The sequence below is a fragment of the Theropithecus gelada genome, chromosome 4 (genome assembly GCF_003255815.1).
Source record: "Theropithecus gelada isolate Dixy chromosome 4, Tgel_1.0, whole genome shotgun sequence".
Classification (NCBI taxonomy): domain Eukaryota; kingdom Metazoa; phylum Chordata; class Mammalia; order Primates; family Cercopithecidae; genus Theropithecus; species Theropithecus gelada.
The window spans coordinates 50310386-50325676 of NC_037671.1; the positions used below are offsets into that span (position 1 = coordinate 50310386).

The window sequence follows — 15291 nt, forward strand, 5'->3', positions numbered from 1 at the left end:
TTCAAAAATGAGCTGGGTGTGGTGGTGCATGCCTGTAATCTTAGGTACTTGGGTGGCTGAGACAGGAGAATCGCTTGAATGCAGGAGGCGGGTGTTGAAGTGAGCCAAGATTGCAGCACTACCCTCCAGCCTGGGCTACAGAGTAAGTGAGATTCCTTCTGGCTCAACTATTCTCAGGCCCTGCAGTACCCTCTGCACCCCAGAAGCCCTGGGCTCAGTTTGAGAACAGGTAGCAGAGCCAAGGAGCCCTCGAGGCAAAGTCAAGAAATGTAGGTTCTAATCCTGACTCCACACAGTCTTGAGAATAGTTCTGATGACTTTACTTTCTTATTTAATAGAAACAGCTGCCCTGCTTACCTCTTGGCAAATAAGGAATCCATATTCATAAAAAAATGGCCATTGAATACTTTTAAGTGCATGAAGCTCCACACAAACACAAAAAGGTACAACTTTTAAACTAAACTTAAAACTTTTAAGTTTTCTGTAATCCCAGCACTTTGGGAGGCCGAGACGGGCGGATCACAAGGTCAGGAGATCGAGACCATCCTGGCTAACCCGGTGAAACCCCGTCTCTACTAAAAAATACAAAAAACTAGCCGGGCGCTGTGACGGGCACCTGTAGTCCCAGCTACTCGGGAGGCTGAGGTAGGAGAATGGCGTAAACCTGGGAGGCGGAGCTTGCAGTGAGCTGAGATCCGGCCACTGCACCCCAGCCTGGGTGACAGAGCAAGACTCCGTCTCAAAAAAAAAAAAAAACTTTTAAGTTTTAAGTTTAAAAGTTTTAAACTAAACTTAAACTTTGAAACTTTGAAACCCCCAAATCCCCTCATCAGCTAATCATGTTCAATGGCTTTGTTTAAGAGCCATTGATTTAAATTTTTTAAAAGAACACGTAATTTTACACTCAGGTTTATACCGTTTTTCTAAAAAAATAACCTTTATCTTGGCTGTGAGCTAGTAAAATCACAAGTCATTCATTCAAGAAATAATTACTGAGCACACCACTTATTATTTGCCCCACGTTGTGACAACACAGTGAAGTATATAACCTTGCCTCAACTCTTGATCATAGCAGTGTAAAGGAGGAGGAAGGTAACAGAATTATAAAGAGTGAAGCCATTAATTTACTGCTAAGTATTACAGTGAGTCCTCATTATGTTCATGAGTCTCACCCCAAAACCTACATGTTAGGTGCCTTTCAGTGATCTCTTTTCTGTGATCTTATTTGGTTTTCATGTGATGAAGTGAGCCATTTAACCTCCTTCCTCTTTTCCTTTTTCTTTCTTTTTTTTTTTTTTTTGTGTGTGTGTGTGTGTGTGTGCTATAAAGTAGTTTAACCTAATCTTGTCCCCAGTTCTTTCTGGTAAAACTACCTCATTTTCCTTCATTATTTGGCTTTTATCATTTACTAATATGGCTATATTATTTGTGCTTTTTATTATGTCACCTCAAATACTATTAATAAATATTCTTTACTAACATACTATCTTACTTTATATCATTAAATAGAATATTGAGTTTAGAATGTTACACCTAAAAGGAAAACAATCACTGCAGGTATCACTGGCCTGGACCTAGTCTTATTTCTATTTAGACTAAGTCAATGTGGGGAAGCAGCAAAACAAACAGCAGCATCTTCTTTATATTACACTCAAACTTAGGATTGTACTCAGACTGATTTGCTAAGGGTACACAGTGACATCTGTACGCAAAGTCTTGAATATTAGAATTTTGTCTTGGTCTGGGTTAAGGCATTACTCAATCATTAACAAAGAAGCCGACAACTATGATACACAAATACTTGCTGTAAACATAAGCCACCATGTTCCAGGAAGGCAGGTGGGAATCAGTCCACAGGTGTTCCTCAATTCTTAGAAGCCTAAGGTTGGCCTCTGGGACCATCAAATAAACATAGAATGTATCTCATCTTTCTCTGCCAATTTTCTTTTTTGTTAGATCACTAGGTGTGATAACACTGGCTTGAGAGATAATTGAATCCAGGAAGTATATCTCCAGTTTCTCAATACATTTTTCTTCAGAAAAAGAATGGCATAACCCTTAATGCATTTTTACCCTACAAGTTTCCAGAGTTTCAACTGCAGCATTTACCTTGCTTGATGCAGTACTGCAGAAAAAATATCCTATTCTGGTTGGCAATTGCAGCTGTCCTGCACCAGGAATATTTTTTCTTGGGACATTCTGACACGACAGTAAAGTGGACTTCAATTCATGAGGAGTGTTAAGGTTGCTTTTGATAGACATGTATTTGAGGATGGCTTAGATGCTGGAGAAATGGAAGTACCTGACATATTAATTATTGTACCATGTGCTGGATAAATTGATGTCACTCCCATGTCCCTCCCTGCTGAGCTATTCAATCCTGATTCACTATCTGACTCAAGAAATAAAAAGCAAGAGCAGCACATATTGAACAACAGGAGGCATATTTACAAATCTTTCCATTTAAAAAATCTAAACTAGCATATCAGCTACCCTCAAGATAAACAAGATTACTAAAATGGGTCCATATGCATCTCACCCTTGGTAAAATTGTTATGTAACAGTACTCTTTCTCATTCCTAAACTTCAGTAACCACTTGAGGAAGCTCATTTGCAGTAAAAAGTGCAAGAGACGGAGGTGGATTCCAAAGAAGATGTAGAACTTTAAGGAGTCAGGAAAATTACTAGCAGTGTTGGACAGTGCTATATAATAAAAGTACACACTAGTCAATGCTACCTCAAATGTTTGACATAAAATTCACCTCTTACTTTTTATGCCAACATAGCTTTCTTTTCCACCTCCTTTAAAAGGTCTAGCAAAACCAGTTAGTGAGACAATGTCTCACTTCATTAGAAAGCTCTGACACAGTAGGTCCATGTCAAAGCTCTAAAGGAAGGACGGAGAAGGAAATAAATAGGCAAGAAAGCTAAAACTAAAGAATTACATACATAAAAATAGGCACATTAAAATATCCAAGCTAAAAACAACCAAAAGTTAAAACTTTTCTTGCTCGAAGAACTCTAGCAGTCATAAAAGCCACCAATAAGTCAGTGTTTAAAAATGCCGACTATGGGTACTTTAGACAATGGCAAAGATGCCAAGGAGACACAGTTCTATCCCCCAATGAGTCAAATCTCTAGAAGTGATGACATACCGAATGAGTGTCAAATAAATGATTCACCGATTAAAGAGCTAAAGTGGAAGAGATGTTAAAGAACAATGAGTTCTTCCTCATCTAATGAGAAAGTAAGATGAAGGAGGCCCAGGGAGAAGACATCCAGCAGGTAAGAGGCAGGAGCTGGACTGGACTCCAAGTCTTCTGACTCTAAGCCTCTAAGCATAAGCATGGGAATATTTTCACATCGTTGACCAGTGTTTTTCAAAGGAGGCGACTATCACCAAAGCACAGCATGACTACAATTAGTAAGGTTAAGAAATAGCTCCAACTAAACATTCCGGGTGTCATAATAAGGTCCTTTCTCTTACAGCAATGGAATTATTTTAGGAAGGATTTTGATGTTTTTGATGATCCTGAGTAAAATAAGCCCTGTGGCAACATATTAGAGACATTTCTAATACTGTAAAATAATCATTGTAAAGAACTTTAGCCAAGCATTAAGTCTTAGTGGGCCCACTATATCCTAAACACTCTGCTGGTTCATGCTTTGGGAAACAGAAGTGCACCACGCAGAGGTGAGAAGAGCTGTGTCTTCTCAAAACTACTGACCCACAGAATCCATGAACATAATAAAGTGGTTATTTTATCCTACTAAATTTTGTGGTGTTTGTCATAGATAACTAGGAATCTCCAACATAGTTAACTGTTAACTAGATATCTAGCCATAGATAAGTAGAATAGACTCCAACCTAAAACAATGATCTGACCCAGAAAGAACCATACTATTTCAACTTATCAATTTCTTATCATAGTGATGATAGGGAATAATATTGCCACTTCCTTTATTGTTTGGCTTAGTTTATATGAAAGAGACAAGTGATGTTTATAAAACAATCCATTTGCTCATCAGTGTTTTCTATACTCTTTGCTGTTGGCTAGCCAATAGAATGTATAAGAAGTAACTGCATCACTTCTGAAGTAAGGCAGTTACAAATAGGTGTGAGTTCTCTATTTTCTCTTTTGCCTACATGGCCTTGAGCACAAACTCTGAGGACGCAAGGTTACAAGATGGAGGCATCCTGGATCCCTGAGTCTCTGTTGGAAGAGAGGTGGCAAAGAGATCTTCCTGACCCACACCAAACTGTGAGACGAGCAAGAAATATATCTTTGTTATGTTAACATAATTAAGGCTTTATTTGTTATTGCAACATGGTCTAGTCTAGCTGACCCTGGCCTGCACAATTTTCATGATCTGTCATTATAGTCACACCTTTGTGTATGCTGTAAACCTCATTTTTTGTTTTCTGATTAAATTCAACTCAACACCTACCTAACTCTTCTACACAGCTATATGTGCCTAGGGGTTAAAAAAACAGAAACCATGTTTACTCATTTCTTTTTTAAAAAATTCATGAACACAAACTTCAAGTGGGCCTTTAGAGTTTTCTAGTTATCTTTCTGAATTTTCTTCTCTAATTCAGTCTCCATTTTTCCAAGGTGACTCAAATTCCTTTCATTTTCCACAAACCAATGCCTCCTTCCCCAAGTTTGTTCTCAGCTGATGACTGACTTCATATCTGCTGACAAAGCTGAAGGCACAGAGGAGAATTTCCACATGCTCTCATCCCCATATACACTGAGTTATCTGGATCTGTCCATCTATTAGGCCTTTCCTTTTTCTATAGTAGGTGAAGTGTCTGTGCAATGACTCCACTTATGCTCTGAATCTAGTCCCTTCTTTCCTACTCAGTGGCATTGCTTCTGCAATTTCTTCCTCTCTCTGCTTTCCTATAAAGTTTTCTTTCTCACCTGTGTGTTCCTATCAGCATGCAAACATTAATTTCTTTTTAATGCAAAATCCCTCAAAAGAATTGTCTATATTCACTATCTTCACTTCATTTCCTCCAATCTGTATTGAATCTCTTGAAATTACCCTTTCATTTTCAGCATTCCCCCAAGCAGCTCTATTCAAAGTCACCAATGACTTCTATTTTGCTAAATCAGATGACTACTTCTCAGTTCTCAGTGGACACAATTTCTTAGCCGCTTTTGGAACAATCAATCTCTTGTTCCTTCATAAAACACTGTCTTTACTCTGCTGCTGGTTAGTTATTCTCTCTTGCTTCTCATGCTAGTTTTCTGCCTGATCCTTCTTAGCATCATTTTCTGAATCCCTCATCTTCCCAATTTCTAACCATTAAAATGCTCCGGGGCTCAAATCTTGGATGCCTTATTTTTTCATTTATATTTATCTTTATAGTTGATCTCACTGGATTCTGTGGTTTTCAATATTAGCTATGCTGTGATGAATCTCAAATTTGTATCTTCAGCTCTGATTTACAGATTTCCTCTGAGCCTGATCTATGTACTGTCTTATATTACTGACTCTACATTTGCCAATTGGTTTTGATTTTTCCCCCACAGTGAATTCCTCCCATGTCTTCACTACTGCAGTAAATGGCAAACGCATTCTATCACTTACTTGGTCCTCTAAGCTTGAGGTCATTCTTAACAATTCTTTTCCTCTTACACACCATATCTAGTTCCTCACTGAGTCCTGTCAATTCTATTTTCAAATATTTACCCTGAGTCTAATTCCTTTTTATCACCATCCCTGCTCCCATGCTATTTCACATCACCATTATGTCTCATACAGAATTTGCAATAACCTGTTGAATAGTCTCTGTAGAATTATTCTTGCCCCATTGCAGATTAATTTATGTAGTGTAGACAAAAATGTCTTTATAAAGTATGTCGGGCCACACACTCTTGTCTCAGAATACTTCAAACAGCTTTCATTTCACTCGAAGATTAATTCTCAGTGTCCCGTATGACCTGACCCAGTACTACCTCTTAGACCCCTTCTCGTGACACTCATACTCAGATCAGACTCTGATCCAGACATATTCACTTTCTTGCTCTTCTTCAGCGTCACCAAGCAAGGTCCTATATTAAAGCCTTGGCAGGTATATTTCTCTCTGCCAGAGCCACTCATCTCAGGTGCTTCGTTTAGCTCTCTGCTTCAGTTTTACTCTTTAGAAAGACTTTTATCTGACCACTTAGGCTCTTTACCCCTTATTTTGCTTTATTTGTTTTCTTTATGTCACTTAAGAACCATACAACATAGTTTATATTTCTTTATTTAGTTGTTCTATTCATCCCTTCTTCAGTCCTAAAATGTAAGGTTCGTGAGGGTGACAACTTATTCAATTCTGTTCAATGTCTTTGACTCCAGAAACCAAAATTCCTTGAACATAGTAGATGTTCGATAAATATTTGAAAATTAATAAATAATTGAATATGAGTCTCAGTTTGGAAAAATGAGTGAAAATCTGTGTCTGAAAGGCTTGTTTTAACTTGCAAAAAACGAGTCATCACTGTGTCCTGTGGTGTCGAGCTGACTGAAGTGAGACTTCTACACATAACACAGACTCAGAATGGACAAAAAAAAAAAAAAAAAAAGTGATCCGAGGCTACTACCGTCCCTGGCAACTATCCATAGAATATCAGCAAAGTACAGAATGAGCCAGCTTGGCGTCTGTGTGTGATATTAGCCCATATTTCTCATTCCAGAAAGAGGAAACACATCCACATAAAGCAAATGAGGTGAAAAAAAAAAGGCGGATAATGAGTTATAAATTAAATGAGTGCCATTCTCATTGGTATGTGCTTAGAGAGAGAAAGGATGTTAGGCTAGCGCTAAATGAGGTCCTTTCAAGTATTTTTTTAAAAACATTATGGGCCAGGTGCGTGGTGGCTCACGCCTGTAATCCCAGCACTTCGGGAGACCGAGGCGGGCGGATCATGAGGTCAGGAGACCGAGACCATCCTGGCTAACACGGTGAAACCCCATCTCTACTAAAAATACAAAAAATTAGCCGGACATGGGGGCGGGCACCTGTGGTCTCAGCTACTTGGGAGGCTGAGGCAGGAGAATGGCGTGAACCCGGGAGGTGGAGCTTGCAGTGAGCGGAGATCACCCCACTGCGCTCCAGCCTGGGCGACAGAGCGAGACTGTGTCAAAAAAAAAAATATATATATATATATATATATATATATATATATATATTTATATATAAAATCGCTGGGCGTGGTGGCTCATGCCTATAATCCCAGTTCAGTTTGGGAGGCCGAGGCAGATGGATCACCTGAGGTCAGGAGTTTGAGACCAACCTGGCTAACATGGTGAAACACCATCTCTACTAAAAATACAAAAAATTAGCTGGGTGTAGTGGCACACACCTATAGTCCCAGCTACTTGGGAGGCTGAGGCAGGAGAATCACTTGAACCTGGGAGGTGGAGGTTGCAGTGAGCCAAGATCATGCCACTGCAGCCCAGCCTGGGTGATAGAGAGAGACTCCATCTCAAAAGAAAAAAAAAAAATTATTAGAATTCTGGAATTCTTTTCTGAATGCTTCGCCAGAGAGACTGCATGCACCTCTAATAATCTTTTTTTCTAAACCCAAATCTGAGACATACAATTTGACACAAGTAATTTTATTATGAGAACACCAGGACAAAGTATAAAAATTGTCACTGGCTTAAAAAATGTGGGATATTTAGGTACAGTATATATGCCTCTGAAATGACATTGAGAATATTAAGTGAATGAATGACCAGCCAAAAAGAACAAGGAGATGCAGTGCAGATGGGAGATAGGCAGTCAAAGAAGATAGCTGAGCCAGTTCAGTGTGAGGAACAAACAGTATCGGCGACACACCCAGCTTCAGGGACGATACTGACAAGCATGAATAGTTTGAGTATTGACACAGAATGGAGTAAATAAATATTCACTACCTCAAAGAAGTCATTATAGGGAGATAGGAATAGAAATAGAGGTTTACCAGAAGAGTTGGGCTTCTTTCCCTTATACCCAACTAACTTAGGGATTATGCAGTTTTGACACCATGTAAACTATAATTCATCAAAAACTGGTTTCAACCATCATTGTGTGTACCACCAGCAGATATATATGTGGCAAACATAACATATTTATGCTCAACATCACATTTTACCTCACCACCTTCATAGCAATGTGTTTTTATGTCTCACAGCTTTGTGCATCTGAGGCTCTGTATGCAAAGCTGTGATTTTTCTATTCTAAAGCCTCTGTCTCTCTCTGTCTTTCTCTCTATCTCTAACATTAGAAGGCAACAAAGGAGACTATAGATTAGAGATTTGAGGATAACACATACTTTAAAGGTTTTTTATAAAGGATTAAATACCAACTTCAAAGATGAAACAAATTGTATTTTGAAATCTTCATATTGTAAGGCAGAAGATTCCAAATCCTTTATTTTAGATATGAAGGACTTAGGGCAAAGGGACTTCACAGAACTGCCCAATATAACTCACAGAGTTAGTAGAAAAGCTGGGATGAAAACCCAGCGGAGTGTTCCTTTTATTTCACCAGTTCTCAATCTTGGCCTCTTTTCTACTACAATCATTTTAAAAATAAAACAAAACACAACAAAACAAATGCCCCCTTCATGGAGCAAAAATCTTGAAGTATATGTTCTTAGGTCTTTTGTTGGTGTGTTTTCAGAAATAGGAGAAATGTTCGCTTCAGAAGATTTTAAGGACTTGCATTGCAGAAACACTTCAGAGGGACTGTTAAGCAGTCTTCCTAAAGTCTGCACCTACACTGTCCAGGGTTCATGGATGAATATAAAGGTCACTGGGAGAGGCGCAAAGTGTGTGTTGAAGGGTCTAGACTTTTCCCTCACGGTGGCTTTTAGCATTCCAGTTATTTGTTTAAGGAATGGAAATACCTGTCAGGCTTTGTAGAGTCTGGGTTACAATCCAGCATCAGTAGAGGTAGTTTTTCTCTTTATTTGTATGGAATATGTAATTGTATATTTTTCTGGTAAATCATTTCATGACCTAATTAGTTTTAGAAAGCAGTTTTAGAAAGGAACCCTTAAAAGCAGTAAGGTGTCCAATTTGTTAACCTCCAATGAAATATGTTTCATTTGTAAATCATGCTGTATGGTTCTTATAAATCTTACTATTTCAAGAGATGAGACTTAATTCAAAAAAAAGTAGCAAGTGTAAATGGTTCAAATCTAGACGCATCTTTGTCATTGGTGACAAGAATTTTTTATAGAATATGTTCTTTGGGAAAAAGAAAGATACCATTTCTTAACAACATTAATATGTATTTAGAGCTGATACACAAAATCCAGGAAGCCTCAATTTCCTGAAGCCAAGGACTGTTTTGTAGTCATCAGTGAATCCACTGCACTTAAAACATCAGGTTAAAGAGTAAAACTTGCTGATATTTACTTAGCATTTACTACAGGCTATGAACTTTAATTAAATACTGTAACATTTTTCAAACCCAGTTTTTGAAAATGATATCATTATACTCCCCATTTTATATGAGAAGTAACTGAGGTTTAAGAAGATAAACTGGCTGGGCGCGGTGGCTTACGCCTGTAATCCCAGCACTTTGGGAGGCTGGGGTGTGTGGATTACCTGAGATCAGGAGTTTGAGATCAGCCTGGTCAACATGGTGACACCTCATTTCTACTAAAAATACAAAAAATTAGCCAGAAGTGGTGGCTGACACCTGTAATCCCAGCTACTCAGGAGGCTGAGGCAAGATAATCGCTTGAACCCGGGAGTCAGAGGTTGCAGTGAGCTGAGATCGTGCCACTGCACTCCAGTCTGGGAGACAGAGCAAGACTCCATCTCAAAAAAAAAAAAAAAAAAAAAAAAAAAGATGAACTAACAACTTAACATTTTAACATGGCCACAATGATATTGAGTTTATGGATAAATCAGTTAGACCCCAGCATCTATCATATAAACACACTTCGTATTTTCATTCTCAAAATCGTTTGCTAAGGTCAAAAAAGAAAGCGCCTACGTCACCTAGAAGACTTTCTGACCACATGCTTGCATCTTTTAAAATTGCTAATAAAGCTATAATTCAGAACTGATTTTAACCTGGAGAGCGAGAAACAATTATTTTGTTTAAGGAATGAAAACACTTCTCAGGCTTCACAGAACCTATGTTACAATCCAGCATCAGGAGAGGTAGCTCTTCTCTTTATTGGTATGGAATACGTAATTTTCTATTTTCCTGATAAATCTTTCCATCACCTAATTAGTTCACCAGCAATTTTAGCAAAAGCCCTAGCAAGCCCTAAGGTGTATAATATGAAGACTGTCTTGCTCATGTCAGTTCACCACCAATAAACTCTTTGTAGCTTATTCTCTAAATCGCAACACATAGGGAATTACATCACACCTGATGTGTAGAACCCTCTTGCTGTACCAATAGCTATCACTATCATCATCTCTTTTCTGAAAAGACACATCAATCTTGTTGCTAAGCACGTACTTGCCTTTATTCCGATTTGATCTTCTCTTTGAAGGAATAGGCACACACACACACACATACACACACACACCACCTACACTATTTTCTAGACCATTTATGTACAGCTGGTGGAAAACTTACAAGATGAGATAATCTTGACTAAGGCTATTCATTAATTCTTTTCACCAAAGATGAAAAAAGTTAGAGGATATATCTAAGTGGCAGCAGGAAGGTTTTAGTTTATACAGAGGGAGGGGAATGGAGTATACTCTGTGCAGAAACTTTGAAATAAATTAATAAACAAAGCTTATTTAAGTTCTTTGAGATTAGGACACATCATTGGTTCTCAAAATTTTCATCTCATGATATTCACTTTTCACTCCCATTAACTTGAGAATGGCCATGAATATGGACCACAAAATTTTGCTCAAAGTAGGTTTTGGATCTCCTTAACTCTGTCTCTCGTTATCCCTGACCTGTTATTTTTGAGGGATCTGAGTAGAGAATTCCAATGTTGTATAACTTAAAAACATTTGACAGCATTAAATTAAATGAGAAGATGGTTCAGTCATCCCATAATTTCACAAAAGGCCCAATAAGGTGAAACAGACACAACCCCAAGTAAAATTTTACATAACGACATAGACACACCAATGCAAAATTAAAACAGATTTCCACCTGAGAATTCAAGAAATATACTACCTTGCCCCAAACCGGTAAGAATCCGATTACCACAAGGATGGATAGTTACCCATGGCGAAGAACGGGATTCCCAGCAGGGTGGAGTTGTACTTTCCATCGGTGATGAAGAAGATCCCTGCTGCCGTGATGATGGAGATGCATACTGTGAGCACCCCCAGGAGGCCCAGGAAGGGCTTACTGCGCAAGCAGTCCTTCATGGAGCTGGAGAGGGTGGCTGTGGTCAGGATCAGCACGAGGCTTACCAGGACCTTACTTCTGGCCAGGATGCTGGTCTTATGAAAGTCTCTCCAGAGGCTAAAGGATGCTAAAGAGTAGAGTTGGAGGTCTTGATGCTCCTCCTGGAGCTTCCTCATAAGCTTACAGAACTCATTCTCCCACTTCTCCCCTATGAGGTCTTGGGTGGCAGAGCCATAGGTCTGGAGGTAGTAGGTGATTTGAATGGCTCTGGCTGACTTGACCCGCTGGTCTTTGCTGTTTGGCACTTCCACTACCCCGCCCAGTTGGTGTCCAATAAAACTGTTCCTCCCATCCTTGAAAACAGAAAAAGAAGAGACTTCAATTACCAAACGGATTTACATTCCAGGGAATAGATTCTTACTCTAAGTGAAAGGAGTACAAGGAAGGCAGAGATAGGTGCTAGTAATTGTGAAACTGATGTGGGTGGAGAGGCAAGTTAGAATTTTATATTCAACATTTGGAGCTACATGGGATACCATGCATGATGATCAAGGACAGAAAATACACAAAAGTATTACAAAGTTACAGAAGAATCACCACATGCATAGAAAAATGTAGATAAATATTTTGATCTCACTCGTATCCCAATTCCCAACATTTCCTTTGGTAACAATCCATTACAACTCCTTAATACAGGATCAAGCTTTATGATTCAGTTTCAGCCAAAAGTAAAGCTTGCCATGAACTAATAATATTTCAAAAGTTAAGATAATTATCTGTTCTATAAACACACTAATCTTTCCAGGGTTCATTCATATACCTATGCCAACACTCATACAAATACACACAAACATGAATATTCTTATATGTTCTCTATATTCTGGGAATATAATTGCATACTGAAGAGCAGTACAAAAATATTGTTTCTTACAACTAATTTAATGGCATTGAAATATTTCCTAAATATGATGTGAACACCTATTCACACATTACAATGCTCCCTCCAACACCTGCCTCAGACATAGGTTGACCTTTTCTTATTGATGACAGTAGACAAATCCCCTAAATGAGACTGATAAGAATTTCAGATCGAGTTGCCAAAAATCAATTCATTTCCAGAGTTTGAGATGAGGTAGAGAAGGCAAGATCATGAGAGTAGGAAATTGCTAAGAGAAGCAATCACTCCTCTTTAAGGCACATGCATGTGGCCAAAGAGTTACTAAAACAGGTTGAGAACAGTAATTATCATCCAGTGTTCCCCAACATGAAGAATGAAATCTTGAAGAGCTGTCAACAAATTATCATTAATTTGGAAAGTTTATTATTGCCACAACTATCATTTATTTCTGTGGCAATGGTTCTCAGAATACTGAAGCTGGTAGCAGGTTGCATGATGAAGTATAGCATTGAAAGTATGCTCAAGTACCAGGTGACAGGCAGGCACTAAGGTACGTTTATGTTACAAGTAGACTGTGTGTCAACTGCACTTGCCAAGGCGTTTATCTAACAAGGATATAAAGGGGTAAAATCAGGAGAAGAAACAGTTCTTCCTAGAGTGGGTAGGGCAGAAGACAACAAACTCAATAGTGTGATAACTCTGGTTTTTCACAGAACTCAGAGGTATTATGTACTCTAGCAGACACATGTCTTAATTCTTGTGGACTTGTTTAGCTCAGGCACTTATATCTAAGGCACTTGTTTGTATTTGCATTTTTAACATGCGACAAAGCAACCCTAATACTTGAGAGTGTGTTGTAAACGCAAAAAGTTTACAATATTTACAGAAAGTAAAAATGTTGTTAGTAGGATCACCAGGAATTCCAAGTGAGGAATTTCTTTTTTTTTTTCCCCTTTAATTATTCTTTAAGTTCTGGGGTACATGTGCAGAACGTGCAGGTTTGTTACATAGGTATACACGCGCCATGTAGTTTGCTGCACCCGTAAACCCATCATCTACATTAGGTATGTCTCCTAATGCTATCCATCTCCTAGCCCACCACCCACCGACAGGCCCTGATTTGTGATGTTCCCCTCCCTGTGTCCATGTGTTCTTGTTGTTCAACTCCCACTTATGGGTGAGTGTTTGGTTTTCCATTCCTGTGTTAGTTTGCTGAGAACAATGGTTTCCAGCTTCATCCAAAGGACATGAACTTATCCATTTTTATGGCTGCATCGTATTCCAGGGTGTATATGTGCCACATTTTCTTTATCCAGTCCATTATGGATAGGCATTTGGGTTGGTTCCAAGTCTTTGCTATTGTGAACAGTCCTGCAATAAACATACGTGTGCATGTGTCTTTACAGCAAAATGATTTATAATCCTTTGGGTATATACCCAGTAATAGGATTGCTGGGTCGAGTGGTATTTCTGGTTCTAGATCCTTGCAGAATCGCCACACTGTCTTCCACAATGGTTGAACTAATTTACACTCCCACCAACAGTGTAAAAGCATTCTCATTTCTCCACATCCTCTCCAGCACCTGTTGTTTCCTGACTTTTTAATGATCACCATTCTAACTGGCGTGAGATGGTATCTCATTGTGGTTTTGATTTGCATTTCTCTAATGACCAGTGATGATGAGGTTTTTTTCATATGTTTGTTGGCCTCATTAAATGTGTCCTTTTGAGAAGTGCCTGCTCATATCCTTTGCCCACTTTTTGATGTTTTTTTTTTCTTGTAAATTTGATTAAGTTCCTTATAGATTCTGGATATTAGTCCTTTGTCAGGTAGATTGCAAAAATTTTCTCCCATTCTGTAGGTTGCCTGTTCACTATGATGATAGTTTCTTTTGCTGTGCAGAAGCCCTTTAGTTTAATTAGATCCCATTTGTCAATTTTGGCTTTTGTTGCCATTGCTTTTGGTGTTTGAGTCATGAGGTCTTTGCCCATGCCTACGTCCTGAATGGTATTGCCTAGGTTTTCTTCTAGGGTTTTTGATGTTTTTATGCCTTACATTTAAGTCTAATCCATCTTGAGTTAATTTTTGTATAAGGTGTAAGGAAGGGGTCCAGTTTCAGTTTTCTGCATATGGCTAGCCAGTTTTCCCAACACCATTTATTAAATAGGGAATTCTTTCTCCATTGCTTGTTTTTGTCAGGTTTGTCAGAGATCAGATGGTTGTAGATGTGTGTCATTATTTCTGAGGCCTCTGTTCTGTTCTATTGGTCTATATATCTGTTTTGGTATCAGTACTATGGTGTTTTGGTTACTGTAGCCTGTAGTATAGTTTGAAGTCAGGTAGCGTAATGTCTCCAGCTTTGTTCTTTTTGCTTAGGTTTGTCTTGGCTATACGGGCTCTTTTTTGGCTCCATATGAAATTTAAAGCAGTTTTTTTCCAATTCTGTGAGGAAAGCCAGTGGTAGCTTGATGGGAATAGCATTGAATCTATAAATTACTTTGGGCAGTTTGGCCATTTTCACAATATTGATTCTTCCTATCCATGAGCATGGAATGTTTTTCCATTTGTTTGTGTCCTCTCTTATTTCCTTGAGCAGTGATTTGTAGTTCTCCTTGAAGAGAACTTTTTGCCCACTTTTTGATGGGGTCCTGTACATCCCTTGTAAGTTGGATTCCTAGGTATTTTATTCTTTTTTGTAGCCATTGTGAATGGGAGTTCACTCCTGATTTGGCTCTCTATTATTGGTGTATAGGAACGCTTGTGATTTTTGCACATTGATTTTTGTATCCTGAGACTTTGCTGAAGTTGCTTATCAGTTTAAGGAGATTTGGGACTGAGACAGTGGGATTTTCTAAATATACAATCATGTCATCTGCAAACAGAGACAATTTGATTTCCTCTCTTCCTATTTGAATATGCTGTATTTCTTTCTCTTGCCTGATTGCCCTGGCCAGAACTTCTAATACTATGTTGAATAGGAGTGGTGAAAGAGGGCATCCTTATCTTGTGCCAGTTTTCAAAGGGAATACTTCTAGTTTTTGCCCATTCAGTATGATGTTGGCTGTG

At 38.6% G+C, this 15291-nt stretch overlaps 1 protein-coding gene across 1 annotated transcript in view; it reads right to left on the reverse strand.

Annotated features, from left to right (window-relative positions):
• PTCHD4 (patched domain containing 4) overlaps positions 1-15291 on the reverse strand; it is a 199103-nt gene that overhangs the window by 127969 nt on the left and 55843 nt on the right. Inside the window, exon 2 of the mRNA XM_025383470.1 lies at positions 11199-11679. Coding sequence (XP_025239255.1) covers positions 11199-11679 — 481 coding nt within the window. The remainder of the gene's footprint in view (positions 1-11198; positions 11680-15291) is intronic.